The 27944-nt window shown below is 46.2% G+C and overlaps 1 protein-coding gene across 4 annotated transcripts in view; it reads right to left on the bottom strand.

Annotated features, from left to right (window-relative positions):
• CACNA1H (calcium voltage-gated channel subunit alpha1 H) overlaps nt 1-27944 on the bottom strand; it is a 478577-nt gene that overhangs the window by 170557 nt on the left and 280076 nt on the right. For 3 of the 4 annotated variants that reach the window (XM_073361774.1, XM_073361777.1, XM_073361776.1), the window contains 2 exons: nt 23312-23409; nt 7365-7524 (listed from right to left, as the gene is read on the bottom strand). In XM_073361774.1, coding sequence (XP_073217875.1) covers nt 7365-7524; nt 23312-23409 — 258 coding nt within the window. Of the gene's footprint in view, nt 1-7364; nt 7525-23311; nt 23410-27944 lie in introns of those variants that run through there. The other variant, XM_073361778.1, reaches the window with a different exon arrangement.

Raw genomic sequence — 27944 nt, 5'->3', positions numbered from 1 at the left:
CCGTGGGAATGACACCTCAGAGGAAGGTCCCCTCTGCTCAGCTTCCTCCCACCACATGGATCTCTGGACCATGGGAGCACCCTCATTTGGGAGTGGGGAGATCACCATGGAGCTGGTGTTCAAGATACACCTTTGTCCCCCATGCTATTTTTATTCTTCTCCTCAGGAAAAAAGTCCCTGCAGTCCCTGGAAGTCTGATCTGTGTAAGAACCTCTGACCGTGGCCTCCTACGTATGGTCATCTCTGAAGTTTGGTGTAAAATGTCAAACTGTCCAGACATCTTCTGGCAATGACGACCTCAAAGAGAGGAAATTAACTAGAAACTGTAGTCAAAGGGCCAGAGGCAGATCTCACTTACACTGGTTACTTCAGTTAAACGTCATGGGTCTGATTCTTCCCTGCCCCTTGTATAGTCATTAACACCAGAGCAAAGAGGGTTTAAAACACCATCATGCTCATCGGGTAGCATTTTACATCACACTGGTGTAATGACGGCTGCAGAGAATCAGGCTCTGTGATTGCATGGGAGTCACTCCCAATTTACAGGGGTGCTCGGGAAATCAGAACCAGGATTCTAGCCTTTGCCCACTACCCAAGCACCACCTGCCCCTGTCTCTTATTCTGGACTGTTGTCCCCCTCTGGCAGATAAATGGAATGGGAAAAGTTCATGCCCGCCTCTTTTGTCTTGGCCTCCAGCAGCAGGTCCAGAGTGAGAGGAAAGCTGCGGTGTCTCCTTCTGCCCAACGGGGCATGCCAAAGGTCTAGCAACCATTGTCTTAGGCAGAGGAGAACAGCAATGGGCTTTAGGGACACATTTAGGGAATGTTTTGCAAGCGACACTAAATTACCACAATCTCATTCCCATTTCAGTACAGACTTCTATTCTCTTCGCCTCTGTTTAAAGCCATGGCTTAGTTTTGAATCTATGTCCGTTGCATAAGGGTTTTTTCTTCCTTTTGACTGCTCTCCCTGAAGCTGAAAGGCATGACTGAGGGCCAGACGCATCTAGTTCAGACTCTGAAGCACAGCAGCAAGGGGGGGGGGGGAAGAACCTACCTGGGCACTAAAGCAAATGGGCTGAATTCTCCCCTCAGTTACACCCATCCAGTCCTGTTTACGTCAATGATGTTGGAATTTCCTCAGTCACAAGCCCATCTGAGCCACCACATTTCTTTCTGCTCTTCAGGGGGGTGGCATTGAATACTGCACTTACATCAACATCTACCACAGTTGCACGGATGGCACTGAAGTTATTGGGGCCGTGCTGAAATACATGGGGTTGTGTCTGTAAAAATGAGAGCAGAATCTAGCCCTCCAAGAGCCTTTAAGGATGCCCGAGGGGACAATTATTCTATCAGCAGGGTGACCACAATGAATATTTCAACGGGGATTGGTTCTCTGTCTAGCAGGGCAAACCTCAAAAGGTTTGGGGCAGGGGTGGCCAACCTGGGGCTCCTGAGCCACATGTGGCTCTTCAGAAGTTAAGATGTGGCTCCTTGTACAGGCACCGACTCCGGGGCTGGAGCGACAGGTGCCAACTTTCCAGTGTGCCAGGGGGTGCTCACTGCTCAACCCCTTGCTCTGCCACAGGCCAGGCCCTGCCCTGCCACCACCCCTTCCCGCCCCCTCCCCTGAGCCTGCCATGTCCTCACTCCTCCCCTCCAGAGCCTCCTGCACGCCACGAAACAGCTGATCAGGAGGTGCGGGGAGGGAGGGGGAGACACTGATCGGTGGGGCTGCTGGTGGGCAGGAGGCGCCGGGAACGGGGCGGGGCAGCTGATAGGAGGCTGCTGATGTATTACTGTTGCTCTTTGGCAATGTCCATTTGTAAATTCTGGCTCCTTCTCAGGCTCAGGCTGGCCAACCCTGGTTTGGGGGTTCTATTCCACTCAGCTACGCTCTCAAAAATCCAGAAGATGATTTCAGAACTCTTGGTCTTGACCATGCTCCCACTGAAGTCAACATGGGTGCTGCCATGAATCTTAGCAGGCGCTGGATTGGATTCTTTGAGACTGAAAAGCTGCACTGGATTCTTGGAAGAACAAGCTTTCTTCTGAGATTTGCAGTCAAGTCATAAATCGCCCAGAAACATCCCTTCCTGTGGGATTTCACTGCGCTTGCCTCTGTGAACATTTTGCTGGCACCCAGAAGCGCAGACTCAGGGGGATGAAAAAGACAGACGATATAGTACAAATTTTGATCAAGCCTGAGCAATTATTCACTCCCAGTTTGGGGCCAAGCTTTGGGGTGGTTTGTAGGCAGAGGCCAGGGTGGTGGTGGTGCTGAGTGGGGCTATTTGAACCAAACAAATGCAGTTTTAGGAGTGATCACTCACTCCATAGGGAACAAGAGTCAAAGTGGGAGTTCTGTTGCAACATTTGGACATAAGGGGAAATATACGAGCCCCGCTCCTTCCTTCAGGGCTGCAGAGGGCCCCTGATGCAATGGAACAGGTGCACGGTATTTCACTACTACTCCAGTGTAACTAAGAGCAGAATCAAATCCAGAGCATTTGCACCCCCCTAATCCTTCTGAAGCCCAGCTGCTGGCAACTCCCTGTACATCCCCGAGAAACTGGATTTTTAGGTGGCAGACATGGAAAAGTTGATCCACAGCAACTTGGATCCACCTGCTACTATCCCCGGTAGACCAGGTGTGCAGGAAAAGTGTGGGCTGCAGTAGCAGCCACAGAAGTGCTGCCATGCCTGGATCCCAGGACTCCCTCTCTCGGCGCCAAGGCCGGTGGCTCAGGCTTAGGACAGGGAACCCAATTTAGCTCTTAATGATAAGGATTGAGCCCTTGATTAGAAAATCCTGCAGTGCCTTTGATGCGGCTAATGGACGTTATGTAACAGCCTGTTCCTCTGTGCTGGTTAGTTTTTGTACTTAGCAAGTGATCCCCGTGTGGTTAATTTTTAAAGGCTCCACTTTGCAGCAACCCCCCCTCCCCTCAAAATCATAATTTTGACTACGGGGACACAAACCGGTCAAAGAGATTAGAGAGACCCGCCTATGTCAATGATGGCGCTCTGCTCCAGGCACCCAAAACACTGCGCTCACACTGTGCTTGCCCACCATAAAATTGAAATGCAACCTCTCAGAGCCCCATGTTAACACAGCCTCGTGAGCTTTTAAATGACAACTGTGTGATTAACTTATGACTGATGGAAAGTCCCGAAGTACGCTGCGCGGTCTTTGATTGGCACTGGCTAGAGAACTCTGGGTCAGCGGTATCAGAGCAATAAGACGTAGGAGGGGGAAAGTGACATCTTGGACTCAGAGGGCAGCGGATAGCTACAGAGAGATCTGAACGTGCATAGAAGTTTTTATCTGAGGTTCTAAAAGTGCTTCATAGCATCATGTCTCTCAGCATCGCTGGCCAGTTGAATAAATATTGCAGGGACTGTTTTACATAATAAACAGAGGCCCAGAGACGTAAAGTGACTTGTCCTAGATCACGCAACAAGGCAGTTACGAATCAGAGTGAGATCGGCCTCAGGACTCCTGCATCAGAACTGAGGGACGGTCTCTGCACACTGGATAAGATGCAACACATGCTGCAAATACTACGTCGTCACAAATAGGATATGATGAAGTAATGGGGGGGGAGGGAGGGATGTCATAATCCATACACATCAGGGGACAGAGTTAAAGCTGCACATGCAGGCTGAACTCAGGCACTTCCTCGCTCCTGGGTGGTTAACGTCGATCTTTAGCGTTCTCGGAAGTGAGATTGTTCTACAGGATTTTCGTTATGAATCCAAACCACAGTTCATAGTCATCTGGGAGTTTCCAGAAATCTTCATGTATTCAGTCTGGATCCCGGTTGGTGTGACTGGTAAGGCGGGTGTTAGGACATACATGAAATGAATATGGGCTCAATCCATAACGCTCAGATTCAAATCCAGATCCGGAACAAACCCACACTTCAGGGAGGTTGGTTCCGGCCTAGTTCTAGAGGCTTGGAGTTTTCCCGTTGATATGCTGAATAGCTTTGGAAACAAGCAACTGCATTTGTAGAGCCCTATTTCAAGATATGCACCACTTACAAGAGGAGCAGTGACAGTGACCTGAGTGTCGGGGGGAGATCCTGGCTCTCAGATATGGCACTTATATATCCCGAGCTCCCTTTATAATCGCTGCTACTCCATTTACTCGTCTTAGCAACGCAGTTTTGTTCTCCTAGGGGTTCCAACTCTCTATTCCCCACTCCCCGATTTTTTACTTTTTCCTAACAGTTCTCTCGATGTGTCTTCCCCAGCCCAGCCAGGTTTTCCCCTGCTTTCTAGGCCTTCCTGGTTTCTCATCAGTGTTTTCCTCCTTTGAATAGGAGACAGCTACTTGCATTAAAACACCAGCTATCCCAGCTCTAAGACAACATGGATTTCGATGGCATTCAAGCTCTCGCTTTTCCCCCTGACCTGTTGCTGCACCAAGAGGGGGAAAAAAGCCTTAGATCAAAGTTCAGTCCATTTACAGTGAGAGATTTCGATCCGCCCAGGAAGATCTGATCCCCCAACATCCAGCTCTCTTCCCTTTGTTAAAGGGTCTGCAGATGTGTTTCTCTCCACTGCCATTCTGTGACTGAGCCTAGTGTCAGACTGGCCTCTTCCACCCTAAGATTCTCCAGGGCTTCTTAGTCACAAGGGGTGGCAAGACCTTGCTCCCACGCTGCCTCTTTCCTCCCACCCCCTGCTCACACCTCTCCCCCAGCTACTCCCGTCGCTCGCCCGTATGGCCAGAAAAAGTGGAAGGGCATAGCTGTTCCGGTGCCCCTGCTCTCTCTACTGCCCTCTAAAATGACACTCTACATGTTCATAGCATCGTACAAGCACCGACGAACTGCGTGCCTGTAAGGGAGCTTTGCAGAACATTATCCTCATTTTACAGACCGGCAAAGGGAGGCACAGAACAGCTAAGTGACCTACCCCAAATCTACACTGTCAATGCCAAAACTGAGATGAGAGCGCTCAGGCTGCTGGCTGCCAGCCTCATCCTCCTTGAACTACAGTGCACGGCGCCCACTTTTTACAGCGCGTGAAATGTGTATTTGCAAACACATCCTATAACAGACCTACTGGTACAGCGCAGAAAATGTTCATTTTCCAGAGAGCTTTTGCACTCTCTCTGTCAAGAGAGCAGGGTCTGATTTTGGTCTATTCATAGGGTTCCACCAGGGCATTCTCCAAAAACTACACTGAATGCGATCAGTGCCTGAGCAGATCCTCATCAGGGGGTGCGCGAGCATGCTCATTAAAGCATCTCCTGAGCCCTTCAGTAAAATACGATAATACGTGATGGAGGCCTGATTGGAATCACCTCCAGCTTTCGTGTTTTTGGGCAACGCAGAGGTTTGTTTTGGGAGGCCCTCTCCCAACAATCGGCATTTCCCCTCCCCCCCTCTTTCCTCATGGAGCACAAGGGTTTACTCATTCTGGGGGAGAGAGGGCTAAAAATTAGTGGAGTTTACTACTTTGTGTTTCGTAGTCAACGTATCTGTCCAAAGAATGGGTTCATTCAGACGACGGAAATTATTGTGTCATCCAGGACACAGGACAAAACCGAGGCCTTATTGCCCATCTAGGGAAAACGCCCTACGAGCAGCACAACTCCTGGCAGGAGTCGAGGAGGAATGTGTCACATATTGGGAATGATACCTGCAATTGTCACGTTAAGGAATTGACGGGGTTTCTTTAATTTGTGTTTGGGGTATTCGTGAAGACAACCCACCAGAACAAATGTTAGCATCCTAGAAGCAATCAGGACATCGAACAAGCACCCTAGACGCTTCAGGCTAAAGTTTAGTTGCACCGATCAGGAAAGGAACTTGGGGAACCAGAGCGGCGGAAGGAACCTGCAATGCTATAGATGACATTGTCATGTGACAAAGGTGAAGGATCTCAGGAGTAGCTTTCATCTAGCACTGAACAATGAGCTAGATGAAAGAAAAAGGAGAATAGTTTTATCCTTCAAACTACTATGCCTCTCTCCCCCTGCTTCACTGCTACCTAGATCTTTCTGGGTCCAGCCCCTCCTGGCTGGATTCCTGACGGAGTTTTAAAGAAACAGAGCACACATCGTCATCACACGCTTTAAAGGGGAAACGGCCCTATGTGATTCAGAGTCAGACAGCCTAGCAGGGTAACCAGCACTTCCCACCAGGAATAAACGGCTGCAACACATGTTTCGGAACACACACACACACACACACACCCTGACATTTCTGCATTTGCTGTTGCAGTGTTGCCAACTCTGGAGTCTCACAAGATTTGATGTTTATCTTAAATCCTCAGCTCCTGGAGTGATGAAGCTCAGCTTTCATTAAAATAAAATGTAAGAGCCTGTCTCCTGTGGTTGTAAAAAAAAAAAAAGCTTGGAAACGTGAACTCTAAAGGTGCAGAAACCAGAAGGCAAATATTAAAAAAAGAAAAATCCCAAATGTATACTTATTATTTTAAATCTCATGATTTTAGGCCAATCTCTTGATTTTTCAGTGCTTGAAGTTAGCAATGCTGCTATTGATAGCGCTCATATTGACATTGTTTGGGACCAATCTGAAAAATCAAGGGCAAAACTCCAGTTTGATTTGAACCAGAACCAATTTTTTCATCAAAATAAAAAAAACTCAACCAAAAGTCACTGCTAATGGATCAAAATATTTTGTGTCAACTCAGACAGAAATTGAATGGGTTTTTTATTCATTTTGAGTCAACTGAAAGGTTTCAGACAGCTCTACGAATTTTGTTTTGACTTTTTCACTTCTATGTGGCTATTTTGGGGTCTCTTCCACCTTCTTTTTTTTTAAATGGCCAAATTTGAATTCGAAACGCCATTGTGAACCATAAGAGTCAAAATGAGACATTTACAAATGGTCAAAACAAAACGTTGAGGGTTTTTTTGAAAAAAAAAAACAACAACACAACAACCACCAAAAAACCCCAACATTTTGCTCCTCGGCAAAACTATTGGTTGAATTCAACCCAAGTTTTGCAAATAGTTTCAGAGCAATGAAAAATGCATTTTCAATGGGGAAAAGAAAAATCTATTTGTTGAAAAAATGTTGCCCTGCTCTAGTTGACTTCAGTGACAACGCCAGTTTACAGCAGCTGAGGAAGACACACGTTGGGCTAAATCCTGGGAGGAGAACTCAACAAATGGACCAGTTCAATTCAGTTCTGCTGGCCACACCTATTCCTAATGGGGCAACCTTCCTTTTCCTGCCTGGGGCAGTGTGAAGGAGGAGATATTTGTATGGAACCCACAACTTATGCTAACCCTGCTAGCTAGATACATAGAAACGTTTCCCCGATAGCTGGAGTGGGAGAGAGAAAAGACAAGACAGTGAGTTTTCTGCTGTACTTACATTGCAAAGTTGCTGTCTAGGAAACATCTGTTTCTGAGCAGCCCTGCCCAGAGCTGCACGCCGACAATCCCAAAGATGAAAAAGACAAAGAAGCACAAGAGAAGGACGTTGCCTAACATAGGCAGAGTATCTAACAGCAGGGTAACGAGTATTCGCATACCTGTGGGGAGAAGGAGAAAACAGGTTATGTGAGCCCTTCGAGCAGGACACAGATAGACACAGGTGTTATGATGAGCTCCACACATTTAGGAAAAAGAAAAGGAGGACTTGTGGCACCTTAGAGACTAACCAATTTATTAGAGCATAAGCTTTCGTGAGCATAAGCTTTCGTGAGCTTTCGTGAGCTATAAGCTGGAGCTCACGAAAGCTTATGCTCTAATAAATTGGTTAGTCTCTAAGGTGCCACAAGTACTCCTTTTCTTTTTGCGAATACAGACTAACACGGCTGTTACTCTGAAACAACACATTTAGGAGAAGCTTTCTCATCACTTTCACAGCTTCAGAAGCAAGCTCGCAGCTTCTAAGTGTGATGAGCTGTACAGTGGCACACGAAGCAACGTTATCTTCTGCAGTTATCTTGGGTCCATCTTCCCTTTTCAATGGAAGATGGACGCAAGTCAAAGATCAGTACTTCCCTAAGGGCTGGGAGGGCTGGATCAGGCAGTCCAGTTCTGGCTCATCTCTCACTTTTCAATTAGAGGTATTACAATCTGTATTACAGGGTGGCCTACAGATTAGGGCCCCATCGTGCTAGGTGCTGTACAGACACACACAGAGAGACTCTCCCCATGCTGAAGAGATTGCAATTTAAATAGACATGACAGAGTGCGAGAGAGGAAACAGAGTGATGAAGTGACTTGTCCAGTCACACAACTGGTCGGTGGCAGAGACAGAAACAGAATCCCTGGTCTCTGGCTCCCATTCCAGTGTTTTAGCCGTTAGCCTAGGCTAGTTGCTGCAGGTAGAGGAAAGATGCAAAACGTGGATCCAGATTCTGTACACCCCAGTCCAGGTTTGGAGGGGTGCTCATGTGTAGGGTTCATCTTAAAGCTGCTGCTGAATATTCAAAGGCCATGAAAATGCAAAAGGTTTAGCGTCACATGCCAAAAAGATTCAATTGTATGTAGCATGTAGTTCTACAAAGCAAGGTTAAAGGTGGGATGTTTAGAAGTGCCCGGCATTGTCCTACCTCTGTTGTAGGGTGACGAGATAGCAAGTGTAAAAAATCAGGACAGGGGGTGGGGGGTAATAGGTTCATATATAAGAAAAAGCCCCCCAAATCGGGACTGTCCCTATAAAATCGGGACATCTGGTCACCCTACTCTGTTGCCACTGAAGTCAGAGGTAAATTGACACCCCTCCCATACCACAACACACTGCATGGTACATAAACACTGATGACTTTGCAAGCTAGACTATCATTGTGAAATGCTCTCTCCCCCCCGCCCCCCCAAGAGGCCAGTGACTCTGGGGGTCATCTACTCAGCTCTTCTGAAAAACCACACTGCATGCAGCCTGCAGGAACCCAGCTGATAGGTTTGTCCTTTTAGCATTAGAGGGCATCAGAGCTGCTGCTCTGTACAAACTACGGATAGCTGGAAAGGCTGGCAAAATATGTATTTTAAAAAACGTATTAAAGAATTTCACAAGAAGCCAACAATTTCCTTCTCCCCTAACAATATGGGGCCCGGCGTGGAGACGAAGGGGAGTTTTAATGCAGATGCTCTCTGCACCTTTTCCAGAGACGCTTTAGCCTTCAAACAGGCTCAAGCAATACAGGGTTCCCCCTCACTATTCTCAACCAATATGCAGGTTTCAGAGTAACAGCCGTGTTAGTCTGTATTCGCAAAAAGAAAAGGAGGACTTGTGGCACCTTAGAGACTAACCAATTTATTTGAGCATAAGCTTTCGTGAGCTACAACTCAATTCATCGGATGAGCTGTAGCTCACAAAAGCTTATGCTCACATAAATTGGTTAGTCTCTAAGGTGCCACAAATCCTCCTTTTCTTTTAACCAATATGTATTGGCCATTAGTTGGAGGCAACCTCTCCAAGGGATAAGAGAGGGGCTGATAATCCAGAGTCTCCTCCATCTTGACCTCGCTGCTTAGGCTCTTAGTGGGGGTGTTTTTCTGTGATGTGGACACCTCATTCACTATGATGTGGGCAGGAATCAACGCACTTTATATAGGCTACTGGTCAGCCATCAGGATACATTCCTGGTCACTACTGATTTGAACCTGTGACCTATGCATGAAAGGCACCATACCTCCTTACCAACTATTGTGCAATGCATGTAACTCCATCACACGGCGTTGGGACAACCTCTTGCCTCACCTTTGTTAAATGTTACTTTTCCTGTTTTCATTTGCAGCTCAGACTTGGGGAGTAATTCAGTAGTCTCCCTCCCAAAAGACAAGAAGTCTTCAAGAGAACCCTCCTGACTCAACCTTTGTCAGGCCTCTTATGATACATCTGGTGAAAACGTGAACTTCCCTGGTGTTTCGTGTCATTTCAGTTCTTGGTGCTAGGGTGGATGTTATGGGAAATATCACCCTCGTAAGGCTTGGAGAGAAAAAACAGCACCTCCCATGATTGCAGGGACGGGTGTCAAGTTTATCATTGTCACTGCACTAATGAAACTTCCTTTGTGTGCTTGGGGTGGCGTTAAAGTGGGGAGACAACAGAACACTCGGTATGTGTCAGCACTGAGACACTCCCAGAATGTTTATTAACTTGGCACCCTCTTTTTCTCCCGTTTGTCTTGCTTTACGTGCACTCATTTGCGTTTACACAGGCCGTGTTCTCCGCTCCATTGGAGGAGCGCACAATGCAGCTCAGAAAAACTGGGGCATCCCAGATCCAGTCCAGAATCACGGCCTTTTCATTTCACATTTTGAACTGAATGATTCTCCTTCTGGCTGCTTTTTCAGATGGCTCCCACCCTGAGAGATTCTTCCTCCTTGGCTGCCTGCATACAACTTCCCTCCAAACCTTTTCCCTCTTTGATTTTGCTCATGGGACTCAATAGGGCGGGGAGGGGGCACTCCCTGCACGAGCCAGTGAAGTCAACAGAAATGAGGAGACTAGGATAAAAGACAGACTTTACATCTCGGAACTGCATGTGAATCACTGAATTGGATGCTTGCGAGGTGGCTTCCCAGAATGCTCTGGGTGTGGGTGAATCAAGACTTAAAGTTTTAAAACTCTGGGCTGCCAAGGCTCATCTCCACTGAAGCTGCATTTTACATGCTGGGAGTTCCCCCTCCTGACTCAGGAACTCAGTGTTACTCAATGAATTCAAACTGCAGGGCAGGAGGACGTGAGGCCAAAGGCTGTGTCTCTCTCTGATGGACTAAGGGCTCAATAAACTTTCTAAAGAAACGTCCCTACTCTTCAGCCCACCTGCCAGCATTGTCTTCTATTCAAAAACTACCTTCTGGGAAACCAACACGTGCCAACAAGTAACTCACCCGATGCCCTGAGGAATCCTTTCCTACCCAAAATTCATCTGGGCAGAAGCATTCTTATAATATCCACAACCTGTCAGCGCCCCAGCTGGAGTGTAACAAATCCTTGGCCTACAGACAACAATCACACTCATATAGGGAGCAGGGCTAGAAATCTGTCCCTTCCACTCCAAAAAATACAGGCCTCTGCCACTGAAGCTAAAGAAGAACCTTCCTACCTGACGGTAGCAGTAGGTCTTTTATCCTCTTTCTGAACCAGCCACCAGAGGGCGACATCACTCTGATATACACACTAAGTCAGTGCTTTACAATGGGCCCAAGATTTCATTACTGGTGCCAGTGGATGTGTCAAAACCTGCTCTTCACAGCCAGAGGAAACTTTAGTTTCTGTGCTATATTTCGGTGATAGGAGAGAAAAATGGCGGGAACATGAAGGTCCCAGATGGTGCAAACTATGAACGAGACGGGTGAACGTTACCTGCAACATACAGAAGCTTTGCTGACACCACTTTAAGCCCATGATGCCCACCACCGTTCTCCCGGAGTGCTCTCAAGTGCTGTCAGACTGCGCTGCTGTCAGGCTGCCAGTCCTTTCACAATGCCTGACTGATTGTCTGGCTGCCTCAGGGAAACAGCACAGCAATCCCTTTCCCTGATTGGTATTGAACTGTCAGGGTTTGGGGGTGGGGATTCCATATCGAGCATTTTCAAAAGGCACTAATTGTTCCAGAAGTAAAGGACAGATCCGTAGAGTCCTCCAAGGGGCAAACCACGATTTCAATGCAATTTACAAGGACGGGAACAGGAAGAAAGCGGGTGAATGTTAAGAGCATGCCTGTGAATCGTGGAGACAGAGGGGATTAACCAGACTGCTGTACAACATAAAGAACCTATCACCACGCATACTCCACACTTCCTATTACTGGTTAGCCATAGTTAGGCTATAATTCTTTTCTAGTAGCAGTGGCAATAGGAAAGTCCTGTGGAAGATCTCCCAGACACGGGTCACTAGTCCTGGAAGTAGGAGACCCCATTTCATCCGAGTCTTCCCGTGTGATCTAGGGCAAGTCACTTAGGGCTTGCCTTTGCTGCAAATGTTAACTCGAGTTGGGTCGAATGAGGCAACAGGCTGGTGATATGAGCAGCCCAGAGTAGTTTGAGTCCCCACTGCATCACTAACTCAAATGCCACTATACCTTCAACCTACATCCTGTCAGGCCAGCTAGCTGGAGTTTAAAGCACCACTGAACTTGAGCTAAAGACTTTTGGGTGCAGATGGGAGTCATGTTGGGGGAGTACTTGAGTTATACCTACAGCTAACACAGCAGTGAGGACAAGCCCTTAGCCTCGCTGTGCCTCAGTTCTCCTTCTGTCAAATGCAGAGAAGAGACCTGCCTGACCTCACAGGGGAGTTGGGAGGATAAAGACTGTGATGCACTCAGATGCTATGGTAATGGGGTGGGAGACGGGATAGAAGTTCCTAAGGTAGTTAGTTAGAACTGTTATTCTCAAATACCCAAATCAGGGAGCTAGGGGGTAATTCTGGGCTACTCGTGCTGTTTTTCACAAAATTAGGGGTATTGGGGCCAAATACCAATATGGGTAAAATGAAAATGAATTCTCTTGAAATGAATCATTGGTAGTAGTAATTATATATTTATGACATCCAGAAATGGGCTTGGCACTTGACAGTACAGGTAGCATGAAGATCTAGACTGCACCCTGAAGAGTTGGCAATCTAATCTGAATACAAGGTTCTTCCCCCTTTCCTGCACTAAATGGTTGTATGATATTGCTGGTGTCATTTTAGTGGCTGATGTGTCCCACCCTAGAGGTGGCTTCATTTTGGTGGGGCGAGTGACGGCACCCATCCCTACTTGGATGCAGCTTAGAATTCTGCAAAGAACATGGACAATTGTAAAACTGCTACCTCTTAATAATATTGTTGATTCCTCACCTGATGAAATAGGGCCAGACAGTGAGCCGGCATCCATGCAAACCAATCGACAACCGCAAGGCAGTGGAAATGTCACGTCAGCTGTGCTGGAACGCCAGACAGCAGAGAAACCCTCTGAACACCATGACGGTGTCTCATGCTACCGTAGCTTCAGCTAGTGGAAGTGAAAATGTAGCAAGCTAGCTTTTCTCCTCCTGCTGTTTAGTCCTCCCACTGCCACAGAAATATTGCAGAGGAAGATGGTGAGCCAGAGACTGAAAACTGGAGCAGAATCAATTAGGGGAAAGACTCTGCTCTGTGGAAACGATGCAGCAGCCCAGTAGGGAGAAGGAAAGAAACCTCAGTCATAATATCTACTTCTACAAGGCCTAGTTCTCCTAGTGCATAGAGCTTGGTGCTGTCTGAAAGTCCCATGCTAAGCATATGCGTGTGACGATGGTTCATTTACACATTGATGCACAAAGCTTCCCTAATAACATTGGGCCTGTCCCCTAAACAAGCCATGGCAAACTAGTACCATTAAGGGGTTTGTCTTTCTTGGCCCCGTGGAAGGAACCATGTTTAAAAATGACCGTTGCTAGCATGGTTTCCTTGACTATACGTAGGCTTTGCAACCTTGTTGTAACCATGTGAGTCTCAAGATATTAGAGAGAAAAGGTGGAGAAAATGTAATATCTTTTATTGGACCAGCTTCCGAAAGAGACTCGTTTTTGAGCTTCTACAGCCCTGAAGAAGAGCTCAGTGTAAGCTCAAAAGCTTGTCTCTCTCACCAACAGAAGTTGGTCCAATCAAAGAAATTACCTCACCCACCTTGTCTGTCTAATATTCTTAGGCTTGGCAGAATTAGATTTTAAGTTTTTTTAAATAATTTCGACTGATAATATCGCTGTTTATTTTGAAACATGTCTTCCTGATTTTTATCCATTTAAATTTTCGCAGTTGCGGGAAATTATGGGGTGGGGGTGTGGGTTAGACAATAATTATTCAATGACAGTAGATGTTGAGATTAAAAAAAGGTAAAGCTTTATAACTGTTACAACACAAATTGTCAATATCACTTGTCAAAATGCACAAATTACGTGTCCTTAAATCAACTCTAAGAAGTTTTCAAGCAGCATTTTCCTTACATTGCCTATCTGGAAATTTCCATTATTCTGGATGGGAATACATCTGCTTGTGTATGCATAGTGATATCGACGCTGATTGACATTCACCATTAAAAAACAGTCTTCCAAGCCTAACTGTACTGGTCAAGGACTTATGGATGGGGCCTACCCAACAAACCAGAGATACTCATAAATGAAGGGTCAAACTCTGCCTTCGCTCTGTGCTTTGTAGTTAGAGGTCAGGGTGACTTCCAAGTTTAAGTTAAAGCAAGAAAAAAACCCATCCTGAGGAATAATGACATGCAAATTAGTGGTTCAATAAAGGTTAAATGAGTTTTCCAAAATCAACCAACCATAATTTGAGCAGCTGATAATTGTAGCTTTGAGAGCAAGAAAAGGAGAACTAAAAAAACCCCAACAATGCTAAGTTCCAAAAAAGGAAAGAGCTTTAGGAACTGAACATTCCGATGGAAAACATCACGCACGGTGCAAATCAGTCTGTCTGACAGATAATGCTGGCGACAGTGCAGTCTTCAGGGGCATTTTATCCCGTTAAGAGGCTGCTCTGCAAAGTACTCTCTGTGTAGAGCTATTTCTCCCTTAATTTCCCCGCCCCTGCAAGATGTTACCTTCCATTAGTTATCCCATTTGGATAGAGAATGGCATTTAAATTCTGATGTATTTTCTCTCTTACGCTCTTAATTTTCAGGTTGCTCCTTCTTCCAGCCAACTCCCAAGTCATGTCTAATGCATCACCGAGTAGTTCTTAATTACACAGGGCTGCAGCTCGATGTCCTTTGACTTCAGAGGGAGTTTTGTCCGTGTATGGGCTAAGAACATCAGGATTTGGCTCAGTTGCCCAGGCAGTGCCACTTTTTTGGCCTAACCGGACCAGACCCTCAGCTTGTGGAAGTCAATATAGCTGCATTGACGTCAATGGGGCTGCGCTGGTTTATGCACATTCCATCCAAGGATCTCAAAGCACTGTGAGATCATCAGCTACAAGCAATAGCTCAGCTCTTCTCCCATACAGAGATAAGCTTGATGCTGGGGGAGGAGGATGAGTAGCGGGGCAAGATACACCTCCCTAATTCCCCAACTGCATTTGCACCATCCCAGGCCTTTTGGCATAAATTACAAGAGGCTGGAGGCTACAACAACATACATAGACTGGTTCTGGTCCTTGTGGGATCTTATATCAGCTGTGAGTTAGCCTAGTGCAGACATGCTCCACACCACCCCCAACGCAAGCCCTCCCACCCCCATAGCAGGATGTAGGGGGGCGGTTAGCATAGCAGATGGCTATGCTACTTTACACCACCTGAGAACTTCACTGTGGCAAGGGAACTGTAGGGGAACCTATACCGGTTAGGGCCAGAGTCCATCACTTTACCCTGTCCGAGTGGTGCAAAGTGGCAGGATCAGGAAGACAGAATCCTTACCAGTAAGATAAACCTCAGTAGTAATAACTAGTCTCACAGTGTCTTGTGACGTAGATGTTACCCCCTATACAAATGGAGAAACTGATGGACAGACAGCATAAAAAACTCTTCAAAAGTCACCGAACAAGTCAGTGAAAGAGCTAAGAGTAAAACTCGGTCTTCCTCAACTCCCAGTCGTGTGCATTAACTATTCAACGTGTTGCTTCCCTAAAGTCACTAAAAAGCGCAAGCTTGAGGAGCTGCAATGTCACAACCAATATATATATATTTAAAATACAATAGGAGACTAACTTGAGTGCACAATGAGTTTTTATTTCATAGCATTCATTCCCAATGCACTCTGTAATTCTAACCCCCAAGGAACACATTCAATAGTACTGCCCTTCGGACTTGACTAACAAATCTATCTTTGGAAAAGCAAAGGGCTCATGTAATTCCCAGTGCTAGGAAGAATTTTTGCTCTTATCCTATTCTCCTTCCCCCATCTTAACCATTTTTGGGAGAAAGAAGGTAAAATCTATCTTCCTCTGCCAGACAACTTGGTTGTTTAGTGGCACCGCCCTAGAGATTGATCCCATCTGTTAGCTATCTATGCAAGCTGGACCCTCTTAGTAAAATGCCAAGTGTGCCATGGGAAAAGATGATTAGCATCAGATAGGCTGAAAACAAGCCTCATGATTTCTTTTCAGTTTCATTACATGTGGTGGCCCATTTTAAATCACATATTTTTAAAAAAATAACAACAACCCAGCAATGAAATGAGCTTGAAAACAGTGACCACTATTAAAAACCTTACAGCCCGTGCCAAAAACATAAATCGTGGAATTATCTTTTTTCCCAGTCATTTCCAAGGAATAATTTCTAATGCAGATGATGTTTTTATTGGCTGGGTTCCGCCTTTCTTTCTTTTCTTTGAAAAAATATCTTGTGGATGAATTTATTGCACATGAAAGCGAAGGGGTAATAGAATTGGATGGGGCCAGGCAAAGTGCAAGGTTGTCGTGTGGATAAATTGCTGTGCTATTTTTGACAGATCTCGTCTTTGGAGGCTTTTGGTTCCCTGTTGGAAGGAATTAGAGGACAGTTCTATCTACTATGCAGTAACTGCAGTTAAAATCTGCTTAGATGATTGTTCTTCCAAAGCTGAGCTCTCAATGCAATTAGCCCTCAATACCCAATTCGGCTTCCACCAGTCTCTCTTGAAACACCAGCTGCCAAGACCATTTTCTGGCCCCACCATTTTCACCAGGTCACCTCTCCCTGCATTGGATTCCTCCACTGGCTCTTTCCTTGCTGGCTCATCAACATCAAGCTTTTTGTCCTGGTCATCAAGGACCATCACAGCTGTGCCCTTCCACACTTTTATATGCTGGTCTCTTTTCTCATTGTCCCTCATCCTCTCCCATTCAGCCATCCACCTTCCCTCACAAACATCTGTGCACTTCATTCCACGCTGCCTTCATGCATTGACGGCCCTTCCTGAACTGACCCATGACGCCCCCTTCTCCGTCTCTTCCTTCTCTTCTCAATTTATTCCTTTGGGGCCTGATCCAAAGCCCACTGAAGTCAGTAGCAAGACTCCCTTTGAGGTCAGTGGGCTTTGAGTCACGTTGTCTTTGATTCCATTGGATTTCTGACGCCAACCAAAAATCATGTGACTGTTAGAATCCAGGTTTTTTTTTTTAAAGTAAGTCTCTACCCCTCATGATTGTGAAGAGAAGCTTGAAAAATGTTACCCCATTGCAACTGGCACAGTAACCTCTGCCTGAATCTGAAGAGAGCCTGAAACAACAGCTGTGAGGGGGAGAACTGCACCATACATCTCAAGGGGGTGTTAACGCCACTTAGAAGCTATGGCTAGCACTATTCCAACGGAGGGCTGTGTGTGCGCCAGAAGACAGGTACCGCAGGCCTGGTCCACTCACTCAAACAGATGCATTCCAGCTGCTGGTTAAATATGGGGGTGCCCCTGACAGCTCTCCTGCCTCTGTGCAGGGGATGTGAGCCTGCTGCCCCAAGGGAAGGGTCCAAGCACCATGTGTCCCTGAGAGTGGGGGGGAACCATGTTACTGCCCCACCTCTCTCGAAGGGAACATATTCCCCATCCCTTAATGGATGGATGGGGCCAGTGGCGAGCTGGCGCCGGTTCGCGCAAACCAGTTGTTAAATTTTGAAGTCGGTTTAGAACCGGTTGTTAAAGGGTTGGGCAAACTCCGGCTTGCGGGCCACATGCTACCCGCAGGTCTGTCCTGTCCGTCCTGCCTGAGCTCTCGGCTGGGGAGGCTCCCCTCTGAATTTTTACTCACCCGGCGGCACTCCGAGCCTTCGATGGCAAGTCCCGGAGCAACTGAAGGACGTGCCGCTGAAGATACGAAGCGACTGAAGGAACCGGTTCTTCAGCTTCTGGCAGCTCATCACTGGATGGGGGGACAGTATGGGGTGTGGGCATGGGGAATCCTGTATCCTGGTATGTTCCAGGCTGACCGAATCCAGCCCTGGGTCCCAGTAGGGGGAAGTCTAAGAACCGCTATTCCTACACTACTCTATTTAGATCAGCTTTGCGAAAGTCTATCCCAAGCCACTCACTCAGGGGAAGTCTCTTTTTGTGATGGGCAGGTAGATATTTTACTCCTTCCTACACACCCCCAATATATGGCAATTTGGCAAGGCTGATTTTAACACACTCCAAATGAGGCCAAGCCGACATGCTGCATCTCAGGGAGGCAAGGGAAGGGGGTTTCGCGGGTTGAATTATGTCCAGGAAAGTTGTGCAATGACCCTCATCAATCACAGCGCAGGAATGGGCAGTCGCAGTGCAAGGTTCCCTTCCCACCTTCTCCACCCCTTTCTCTCTCGCAGCTCAGTTCCATTCTATGGCTGGAGAGTGGCTTAGTCTCTATGGCTGATTAGTGCCAATTGTTATACTGGTTTATGGGATGAGTCGTCTTATTCAGGGTTTCAGCAGGGGGTGAATTTCCCTCTGTGTTAAGCTTTGGAATCCCCCTGGATCAAAGCTGCCTGACTGTACAAACATAAGTCAGCATTATTATACTGGTCGTCAGTTGCTCTGAAAAAATAAAAATGGTGGGTTATCACGATCCATTCAGGGCAGATCCTGGATCGTATCAGACATCAGGCTGGAGCACTAAAAATACCAAAGTCAAAAGTGGACAGAGTTAGTGCCTTATAAACAAGAAACAGTCTGTGCTTATCTACCCTCCAGGAATTGAGATCCTTCTAAGAATACTAATCCTACTTTGGCACTAATTCAAGATGCTATTAACACTATGAGCCTGTCCCAGGGGCTCATCAGGCCAAGCAACTCAAAACATGGGTTTAGCTCTTTGAATTTAATCTCATAGTCATTTTTTTCATTATTACCCCTCTTCTGAAGAAAAAGCAAAACAGGGATTATGGCACCAAGTGCCCAAAAAATCCCACTTCAAAGCCTCAATAGCAAACTCATAAAGCAGAACCATAAAGTTTGGACCCGGATCAAAATTTCCCCAAAGGTGTGGAGGCATTTAGAGACAGGGTGTTGGTTCAGACCCATTTACTTAGGTTTAGTCTACAATACAAAGTTGTGCCAACATAGCTATGTTAGCTAGGACTGCAAAAAAATCATCTCCCCCCGGCTGATAGAACGATGCCAGATAACCCCTCCCATGCATACACAACTATATCGACAGAAGAGTGCTTTTGCTGGCATAGCTAATGCTGTTTGGGGAAGTGGTGTAGCTATGCCAGAATATGCTACGTCTCCGCATAATTATGTTGGCATAGCTGTACTGGCAGAGGCTCTGTGGTGCAGACAAGCTCTTAGAATGAAATGATTGTCCTTAAGGCCCCAATTCAACCAAGCACTTAAGCATGTGCTTAAATTCCATTGACTTCAAGTTAAATTAGGCACAGGTTTAAACGCTCTCCCGAATTACAGCCTAAAACACCCTCTAATTCAAAAGGCAGCTAGGGGGTGGCTGAATGGATGCAGAAAAAATAAGAACCAATTTGAACCTTTACCCTCAAAACCTGAATCTTTCTTGTGGTTTGAAGAAGTTCAGAGAGCTCCCTTACCAACTAGCTCATATTTTTGTTCCACTCTGCACTTTTCCCACTCCCAGCCGGGACTAGAAACAACGGAGCCAAAAACCCATGAGAAAGGCTACTCCCTGGGATATTTCTGGCCTGATGAGAAATCGTGATAAAAAATTAAATTCTGAATCCAAAGCCTCTGAGATCCCTTCAGTCCTTGTGTGTACCCTCCAAAGTTTTTTCTGACTTGAAAAAATGTCATCACGGAATTTTTTTTAAAAAAAGAAAGTCTAAAAACTGCAAGAGCCGAGAAAAACTTCAAAGAGTATTCCTGCAGTCAAACATCATCTGTTTTCTTGCCTGTTCATGTAAGGTATTGGAATCAGAACAATTTAGTGGGAGTTTGTTTTGCTGTCTGTAGCTGTGCCGACATTATGGGCAATTAATCTAAGTGGGATGCTCAATGATAATGCCATATAATTCAAATGCATTTTTAAACAGGAGCAGGAAAAGCAATTTCTGGAGGGAACCTGAGGATTTGCAAACAATTACACTGCCTCTCCAAAAAGAGAGGATTTCAGTTAAAGAGTGATGAAAGTGATATAGAATTAGCATATCAGTGAAGGATCACTCAGAAGAGGGATGGTAGCAACCCAGAAACAATTTCAACTGGTTGGCTCGATTTTTAAATTGAATTTAGAGATAAACAGCTGAATCCACTTGAAAATGGGCTTAGGGACCACTTGAACTTTCTACAGGGGGTGAACTCAATTTTGTTCCACCTTGCAATGAACGCTCTTTGGTGTTTCACCAGAAGCACAGTCTGTTGTGCCACTAATCCTGAGCACAAAGAAATGGCAAGACATCTGAGAGGAGCAATGAGCCTATCTAGAAAATCGGGATCTTCTTAGCCTTGATTTTTCCCCCTGAAAGGAACATTTTATTTGCCTTGAGATATCAGTGTGCTGGGAACTTTATAGACAGAAATGGAGACGAGTTTCCCTGTCCCAAAGTGTTTAAAACAGCCTTGCAAAATATCCATAGAATCATAGAGATATCAGGCTGGAAAGGACCTTGAGAATTCACTAAGTCCAGCCCCCTGTGCTGAGGCAGGACCAAGTAAACCTAGACCACCCCAGAGAGGTGTTTGCCCAGCCTGTTCTTAAAAACCTCCAGTGATGGGGATGCCACAACCTTCCTTGGAAGCCGAACTACTCTTTTAATCAGAAACTTTTTCCTACTACCTTATCTAAATCTCCCTTTCTGTAGATCAGCCCATTACTATTTCTCCTACCTTCATGGGCAGGGAGAACAATTGATCAAAGCCCTCTCTATAATAGCCCTTAACATATTTGAAGACTTATCAGGTCCCTCCCAACCTCCCCTCCCCCCTGTCTTTTCTCCAGACTAAACATGCCCCCTTTTTTTAACCTTTCCTCATAGGTCAGGTTTTCTAAACCTTCTATCATTTTAGTTGCTCTTCTCTGGGCTCTCTCCAATTTGTCCACCTCTTTCCTAAAGCGCGGTGCCCAGAACTGGACACAGGACTCCAGCTGTGGCCTCACCAGTGCTGAATGGAGTGGCACAATTATCTCCCGTCTCTTATGTACGACACTCCCATTAATACACTCCAGAATGATATTAGCCTTTTTTGCAACTGTATTACATTGTTGGCTCATATTCAAGTTGTGATCCACTCGTAACCTCCAGATCCTTTTCAGTGATACTACAACCTAGCTAGTTATTCCCCATTTTGTAGTTGTACTTTGCACTTGTCTTTACTGAATTTCATCTTGTTGATTTCAGACCCATTTTCTAATTTGTCAAGGTCATTTTGAATTCCAATCTTGTCCTCTAAAGGGCTTGCAAACTCTCCCAGCGTGGTGTCATCCACAAATTTTATAAGCGTGCTCTCCACTTCATTATTGAAGTCATTAATGAAAATACTGAATCGTACCGGACCCAGGACTGACCCCTGCAAACCCCATTAGATAAGCCCTCCCATCTCAACAGCTAATCATTGATAACTACTCTCTGAGTACAGTCTTTCAACCAGTTGTGCACCCACCTTACAGTAATTTCTCTAGATCACATTTCCCACCTTTGCTTATGAGGATGTCATGGGGGACTGCGTCCAAAACTTTACTAAAATCAAGATACGAACATTTACCAGCCCAGGTACAAAATCTACACCCCTTCCCTTCACCAGGTTTGACGATAATGCTAAAACTAATGATATTTTTCTCACCCATAAAAATATGACTTGCCCGAGGGAAGCAGGGGACTAGATTTTCGCAAGGTTTACAATCTACGTATGCTGCCCAGGAGAGTCTAGGTCTTTGCTTCTCCCACTCTTTGGAATATCAGTTTTACTTGCCCTCCCTGAGAGGCCTCAGCCTAGCTGTCAGTCAGACAAGGAAGAACCCCTCCGCCCCCCACTCCTTGTTCAGACCCTGGGGGATTTACTGAGCATATTGAGTCGCAACCACATTGCTTGACTGCCATGGATGGCCACTGGGTGGGTGGGGCCAGAGTCTTTGCCACCCCCCAGAAGGGGGCGGGCAGAGGTGACAAGTGATAAGGCAGAAAACCGCTATGTCGGCGAGTGACCCAGATCCTTGGGACACCTTCATAGCTGCACGACTCGGCAGCTTCTGTGGTCTCTGCAGCATGGGATGCAAGTGGCACCTACAGAGCCTTTGGTGTCTACATGTAGATTCACTTCAGCTCTCCAGAGCAGGGACTGGCTCTTCCTGTGTTAGTTCAGCCCCCAGCCTCATGGGGTGCAATTCTGAGAGGGTTCTTTGCTACGATCATATAAATACATTATACAGCCAGTTACCCGAAAACTCTAGTTATCTGGGGCCACAGTGTGTCCCCCTCAGAGCCCTAAAAATCACCACATACCTTCAGAAGGGCAGAATACAGCTGTGATAATCTTCCCTTTAAAGAAAACGTGTCTAATTCACGCGTCACCAGTGCAACGCCATATTCACTCCAATGGGGTTTCATGGCTGTAGCACTGTGGCCAGTTCAAAGGGGAGCCAAGCAATTCGTTGTCTCCACAGCGCCATCTCCGGTCAGAGCTCCTCACCCATCACAGAGCCCCAAAGCCGGGGACACAGCCCCTCCCAGTGACCAGCGGGGCAAGGATCTCACTGACACACACTTCCATCATCACTGAGGGGCCTTGACCAAACACAGCCCGGGGCAAGTGGCCTGGGCACCAGGCCAGCCATATGGCTTTGGGATCTTCCCCACTTGCCGGGTCTCAGAGCACAGGCTCCAGGATGACCCTGAATGTCTTCACTGCAATTTTAGAGCCCCGGAGCCCAAGTCCCGCGAGCCTGAGTCAGTTGACTTGGGCCAGCTGCAGCCTGCCACGGGTCTATTATCGCAGTGCAGACGTCCCCAATGAGTCCTCAGTCTTCCTTTCCAGAGTTCAGTTCAATCTCTCTCCCCTTGAGGCAGGAGCCCCCAATGCCCCTTCCCAGGGCTGAGTTATAATGCAAACAATCCTATTATTCCCTGCAGGAGCCAGTCTTGCCTTCTGCAGCTGCTTCCTCATGCCAGCTACAGCTTTCTTGGCTTCTGCCCTGCCCGAGCCTTCTAGCTGGACTGTTATCAGCTGCTCATTCTCGAGGCCTCTCCTTTATAAGAGGTCTGGTTTGGTCACGTGACCCACCAGTCACATGATCTTCATTCTCCGTGAGTGAGTTAAGCGTGTCACAGTCGGACTGAGGCCCACCTCCTCTTAAGGGGCCAGACACCCTGGGACAATGGGATAAACAAAGCACCCACGAGGGATCAAATTTGCATGGAAGTCAGTAGGAGCCACACCTGCTTAGCTCCCCAGTGCTGTGCCACTTTCCCCAGGCATGTTCTGAATCACATTCACATTTGTGTTCATTGCTCTGGGAAAAGAAGGATTTTTACTTACTTGGGACCCTGTTAATGGCTCGTAGAGGCCTGAGTACCCGGACAGTTCGGATGGCAGATAAGCTTACGTTGTGCCCATCCAGAGAATATTCCATCATGCTAAGGAAGAAAGAGAAAAAGAAGTCAGAACAGAGGTGTCTCATCTCCTAGGCCTTACAAGTGTGCGCGCAGGCTAAAAAGGGGCTGTTCCTAGCTGCTGAGGTGGATCAGTTAGCTGGACAGTATGTGCCCTGGCTATCTCAGGATTAAGCGATACAGTGGGCACCCTCATGCTCTGCAGGATTAGCAGAAGGCTACCGCAGCACGGGATTGTTGCAGCACTAGAGGAAGCTGCCTAGCTGATGCCGTGATTTACCTGAGGGAAGCAGTGCCTCCTGGAGGGGGAAGGTTTATGAATGAAAGGCCAACGTGTCACTGCCTGGTGTCTGTGAGTGATCTGGCATCCTCTAAAAGCACCTGCCCTGGTGCATTACGCTGAGCTGCAGCTACTTACTGAAGCAGTCCTGCTGAAGTCATTGGTTAGTGCCGCTCACCATGACTACTGGTTGCAGAATTAGACCCAACAGAAATTGGAGGCAGGGGAGGGGGCAAAGGGGAACCTATAAATCTCCATGTCAGTGCAAAACGGCTCTTTACAGTACAACGCCGCGTCAGAGATTCCAAGACCAGAAGGGTCCACTGATCAACTCATCCAACCTCCTGTATAACACAGGCCAGAGAACTTCCCCTCAAATCGTTCCCTTTAGAACTTCCCCCAAAATAGTTCCCTTTAGAAAAACATCTCGTCTTGATTTAAAACTCGTCAGTGACGGAGACAGACCGTGACCCTTGGTAAATTGTTCCGATCCTTAAGCCCTTCACTTGGGAGATTATTCTGCAGCCCCACACAGCTCACAGTCAAGAAGATTTTCCTGATATTCCTTTCTCACTACTCCTGTGATACCTCCTTGTACTATCCCGGTGTATTTTCTTGACAGCTTGGCTTTTCTCCTCCCACAAACATTTACAGAAAAGAGCTGGGGAATAACATTCAGGTAGTTTGGGCTGCATTTACATTATAAAAAAAAGGAACATTTTCTTTTTCATGTCCTGTTGCCATTTCACACACGTTTCCCTCCTGGCCTGAGAAAGATGTTAAATTTAGTCAGTTTCGTTGGTCTTTTATAACCAGGAGTGGTAAACATGTCAGGCTTTTTTTTTCTTAAATGGGGCTCTGGCTAGTTAGCTTGGTTGTAATTACAATTTATAGCCTTTGAGCTGACTACAGGGACGCGCTTGTAAATGTGTCACATTTCTCTCACTACTCCTGTTCAGACACCACAATGCATCAAGAGCAAGACTGTGAACCAGCTTTTGGTACCAGAAAGACTTTTTTTTTTTAAAGTAATACACAAATTAAAAAATGGAGCGGGAAGGAGGGAGGCCTGAGAAAAGCAAATACCCAGAAATGTTTCCATCCAATATTTTAAAATTTCAGCAGAAAGCATTTTTATTTTAAACATTCCACAGGCACCTTAAGGACATAGGCACTGAGATTGTCCATGACGCAACCAGGGAGTGAAAGTGAAACGGACTAGAAACAATAGTCAAGCTTGCTCGCTTTGGGGGCGGCGCCTGATGCGTGAGAGTAGCCTTTACTCATGCAAGTGGTCCCACTGATGTCAGTGGGTTACTCACGAGAATAAGGTTGGCAGAATCAGGGCCTTAGAAATCATATTTTAGCATCGTTTTAACTGCACACTGATTTCGGTTTCCAAATCGAGTGAAATGCAACAAACATGAAGCCAGATTCTCAGCTGATGTAAATCCGTTGTCGTCCCATTGAGCTATGCTGATTTATACTAGCCAAGGACCTGGCCTGAGATTTTAAACATCTGGTACTTTCAATACTCTAAAGGTACAAGACAGAAACCGGTATGGGATTTCTATTTTTAAAATATCTCCGCTTTGATGACAGCACACCTTTCAGCAAATGAACCCAAGGATTCTAATTGGTATTTTTATGCTAGCACAAATGTGGGAGGACAAGGTCATGTTTTGCAATGACAATCTGATAAGTGACAATATAGTGGAATCCTCTTCTTTGGAACATGCAGATGGAAAGAGAAGTGTGGCAACATTGTGGTGGTCCCCGTTATCATGGAGTCACAGGAAGGCACTGTGCAGAGGGTCATTACGAAGCTGTGATCATGATTGCATAGGAGAACTGGATGACAGATTTGCACCCATTTCTTAGAGTGCTTGCCCAGATTTAACAATGCATTCACTTTGGCTTATGCCCCCGTATGTTCACTTTCCACAATCATTTGAATAGCTGAGTGTAACTCACATCAACATTCTCATAAAGAACACGGATGTGTCCCCACATACACTCAATATCTAACACTTTGGTGCAAAGCGAACACAAAATCGGCTCAGCCTACAAACTGAAAGTGTTGCTTATTCATTTGTTCTCCAAGCATACTGGTGCCTTTGACAAGTGAGAAGTCTGCAGTTTAACACGTGGCCTGATTTGCACCCAGTCATTTTGAATATCTGAAAGTTCTGCCAAGGACTCAGCCCGGAGTAAATCTGTCTGTCTGACAGAGGTAAGTGGGGGTATAAATCTGTTCCAAGGGATTGGTGATACAGCAAAGGACAGAGTTAAGGCTATTTGGGAAGTTTAATTTGGAACTTCAAGAATTTCAGATATTTGATTTTTCCACACCTTTGGCTGGAGTTATTCCTGGTATACCTCAATTAACTTAACTAATATTACAGCAGGTATGAAATTGGCCCTTTAGCCTTAATTTAGCATTTTTGGAATGCTGCTGTTGTTTTTAATAACTTTTTTTTGTTGAGGCATTTAATAAATCTTTACAATCCTAACTTTACCTTAAAGTTTGCCTCTAGGAATTAAATTTAAATTCGAGGGATAGCTTTAAAATTTAGCACTACACTAAAGCAGTTCTGAAAACTAACCTGGATGCATTAAGCAGCCACATCACAGAATATCTGGGATGTGGTGCTTAGCAGAAGCAAGGACCAGAATCTAATCGCCTTCTATGATGAGATTACTGGTTCTGTGGATGAAGGGAAAGCAGTGGATGTATTGTTTCTTGACTTTAGCAAAGCTTTTGACATGGTCTCCCACAGTATTCTTGTCAGCAAGTTAAAGAAGTATGGGCTGGATGAATGGACTATGAGGTGGGTGGAAAGTTGGCTAGATTGTCGGGCTCAACGGGTAGTGATCAATGGCTCCATGTCTAGATGGCAGCTGGTATCAAGTGGAGTGCCCCAAGGGTCGGTCCTGGGGCCGGTTTTGTTCAATATCTTCATTAATGATCTGGAGGATGGTGTGGATTGCACTCTCAGCAAATTTGCGGATGATACTAAACTAGGAGGAGTGGTAGATACGGTGGCAGGTAGGGATAGGATACAGAGGGACCTAGACAAATTGGAGGATTGGGCCAAAAGAAATCTGATGAGGTTCAACAAGGATAAGTGCAGGGTCCTGCACTTAGGACGGAAAAATCCAATGCACCACTACAGACTAGGGACCGAATGGCTAGGCAGCAGTTCTGCGGAAAAGGACCTAGGGGTGACAGTGGACGAGAAGCTGGATATGAGTCAACAGTGTGCCCTTGTTGCCAAGAAGGCCAATGGCATTTTGGGATGTATAAGTAGGGGCATAGCGAGCAGATCGAGGGACGTGATCGTTCCCCTCTATTCGACATTGGTGAGGCCTCATCTGGAGTACTGTGTCCAGTTTTGGGCCCCACACTACAAGAAGGATGTGGAAAAATTGGAGAGAGTCCAGCGAAGGGCAACAAAAATGATTAGGGGTCTGGAACACATGACTTATTAGTAGAGGCTGAGGGAACTGGGATTGTTTAGTCTGCAGAAGAGAAGAATGAGGGGGGATTTGATAGCTGCTTTCAACTACCTGAGAGGTGGTTCCAGAGAGGATGGTTCTAGACTATTCTCAGTGGTAGAAGAGGACAGGACAAGGAGTAATGGTCTTAAGTTGCAGTGCGGGAGGTTTAGGTTGGATATTAGGAAAAACTTTTTCACTAGGAGGGTGTTGGAACACTGGAATGCATTACCTAGGGAGGTGGTAGAATCTCCTTCCTTAGAAGTTTTTAAGGTCAAGCTTGACAAAGCCCTGGCTGGGATGATTTAACTGGGGATTGGTTCTGCTTTGAGCAGGGAGTTGGACTAGATGACCTCCTGAGGTCCCTTCCAACCCTGATAGTCTATGATTCTATACCACGCAGTGGGAAATTGATAAACACCAGTTTGCATCTGCTAGTTACAGTAACTAGGCCTGTAGCCAGCACCAGGTGTGCACTTCAAACAGACCTTTCAGGAATAGACAAACCTCTGTTTAAAGTCACTAAAATGAATATCAATGATTCCCGATCTGTCCCCTGGCTGTCGTCCTAATAAGGCACACTTGCAATTTATCAGGTGGCTGAAGGAAGTGGATTCTACTGCAACTGGACACCAGTTTTAAAACTACTAATAGAATGTAAAAGCAGTTGGAAAGTGCTCCACTGAAAGTTCCTACACTGTCTGGGTGGGTACTACCTCGGATCCCGACCTAGCTTTTATTCAGTTTGTCTCCTTTGACTACAGTAGGCTTGGCTTGATCT

The sequence above is a fragment of the Lepidochelys kempii genome, chromosome 10 (assembly GCF_965140265.1).
Source record: "Lepidochelys kempii isolate rLepKem1 chromosome 10, rLepKem1.hap2, whole genome shotgun sequence".
In the NCBI taxonomy this organism is placed as follows: domain Eukaryota; kingdom Metazoa; phylum Chordata; order Testudines; family Cheloniidae; genus Lepidochelys; species Lepidochelys kempii.
This window is presented reverse-complemented; position numbering and strand designations above follow the sequence as displayed.